This window comes from Phaethon lepturus, unplaced genomic scaffold (assembly GCF_000687285.1).
Source record: "Phaethon lepturus isolate BGI_N335 unplaced genomic scaffold, ASM68728v1 scaffold34809, whole genome shotgun sequence".
In the NCBI taxonomy this organism is placed as follows: Eukaryota; Metazoa; Chordata; class Aves; order Phaethontiformes; family Phaethontidae; genus Phaethon; species Phaethon lepturus.
In genome coordinates, this window is record NW_010561890.1 from 6468 (window position 1) to 8303 (window position 1836).

General features: G+C 49.5%; 1 protein-coding gene across 1 annotated transcript in view; it reads right to left on the minus strand.

The window, feature by feature from the left end:
• Nucleotides 1–1727, minus strand: part of STAMBP (STAM binding protein) — a gene marked incomplete at its 5' end in the record, with an annotated part of 5618 nt that extends 3891 nt beyond the window's left edge. Inside the window, 2 exons of the mRNA XM_010294118.1 lie at nt 511–886; nt 1608–1727. Coding sequence (XP_010292420.1) covers nt 511–886; nt 1608–1727 — 496 coding nt within the window. The remainder of the gene's footprint in view (nt 1–510; nt 887–1607) is intronic.
• Between the last annotated feature and the right edge of the window lie 109 nt (nt 1728–1836).

The window sequence follows — 1836 nt, forward strand, 5'->3', positions numbered from 1 at the left end:
GAAAGACACTTTTAGCAGTGTGTCAAAACCCTAGTATTTTCTTAACAAAAAATGAAACCACACATTTACAAAATGTCATTTAAAGTAAGATGTGTCACTGGTCAAGAACCAGTCATTTGGAAACGTCCGCATCAGTATTTTGGAGCCATATTTGGCAAAAGAGGCGAATCTGGTCAGGAGAATTTGGTCCACCTAGCCAGGAACTAAACCCCAATCTCCAACAAGTATTTGGATCTAAGTCAGCCAAATTGGCTGTAGACTCTAGATCAGCGAAGAGACTGGGCTGGAGAAGTGTGGTGACCAGTTCCTGAGAGGAGACAGTTCTCCCCAGCCCTGCAAATCTTTACCGGGCAACAAACAGGGAGAACATCCAGTGACTTGGAAGGCCAAACTCCCAGAAGGGGTGGAGCCATGATCAGATACTTCCAAGAGCCTCCCAGACAAATCAGCGCCTCAGCCATGTTTGGCTCAGCCCCAGCAAGGAAGAAGGGTGCACTGAGGGGTACTAACTGTTTTCCGTGCTCCCCAAAGCACTAGGTTTCAAAGATCTGTCCACAACAGGAGGTTTGGATGAGACAGTCCCCGCTGACGGACTTGCAGGGTGAACTGGAGAGACAGGAACCTTTGGGATTAAATCAGTTGGGGGCTTTTCCACGCCAGGGATGAGGGGTCCGTCCAGAGACTCGGGACTCTGCTCTGGCTTTCCAAATTCCTGTACTATCCTTAGACGTTCCTTCTCCAGCTCCTGTCGTCGAATCATCTCCTCGAAGGCATGAAACTGCTCTTGCTCTGCCTGCTGCTGCTTCATCAGGGCTACCCGATTTCTCTCCTCTTCTAGCTGCTGCTGCAAAGCCAAATTGCGTGCAAATTCTTCTTCCTCCTCCTTCTGCAAGGAGAAATACACCAAGGGACATCAGGAGACAGGGGAACACTAGCCCAAGGCAGAATACAAAGCCTGTGCGCTGCAGACCCTCAGCAATCCCAGACTACTTCTAAAGGTTCTGCAAAAGGTAACCAGTAAGACAGCACTCCCTGCAAGGAAGCTTCAGCTTGCAAAACAGAGATCCACACTTCCATCAGGAGAGCCAGCTAGACCAAGGCAGTAAAACTGTAGCCTTACCCTCCCTCTTCCACCGAAATATAATTCCAAGTTGATTTCCCTCTATCCTATCTCTAAAAATCACACTTGTCCACAGCAAAACTGACTGCAGAGTGTTCTGCTTTGCCCACAGAAACCCAGATCCTTGTCCATGCTGTTACTAGTCATCTGTTGAGTTTCTGGATCATAAGACCTAGACCTCGTGTTGGGATAAAGAGAAAAAAACAACCAAACAACAGTCCCAGCTCAGACTGCCTCCAGGATGCACAATGGAAAGAGATGCAGGGACGCCTATGCCAGGTTCACCTACTCTGCTGTCACCTTGGCAGCAGAGACATGATCGAGACAGTCCTGTGCTGCAGGTGACAAGACTGGACCCTGCAAGCTGGGGCTACCCAGACCTCACATTTCAGAGCACCCAGGGAGCCCTGGAGACCTGCCCTCTTCCAACCCCTCTGTGGCTGAGGGTCTCCTGGGGAGCACGGGCCTCCAGTCTCCTCTCACTCACCTTCTGCTCCTTGTACTTAGCATAGTCCTTGGCGTACCTCTTTAATAGCTCCTCCTTGAGCTCTTCAGCTCTGGGGAAGGCTACTTCTTTCAGTTTCTGAAGGGAGGAAACAGAGTCATAAGAGTGTGATAGCCCCAAGGCAAGAAAAACAAGACAGAAGAAAAACAGTAGCAAGAATCAATGGACACATAGCACTCATTGCAGATGACACCAAGCTGGGTGCAGATGA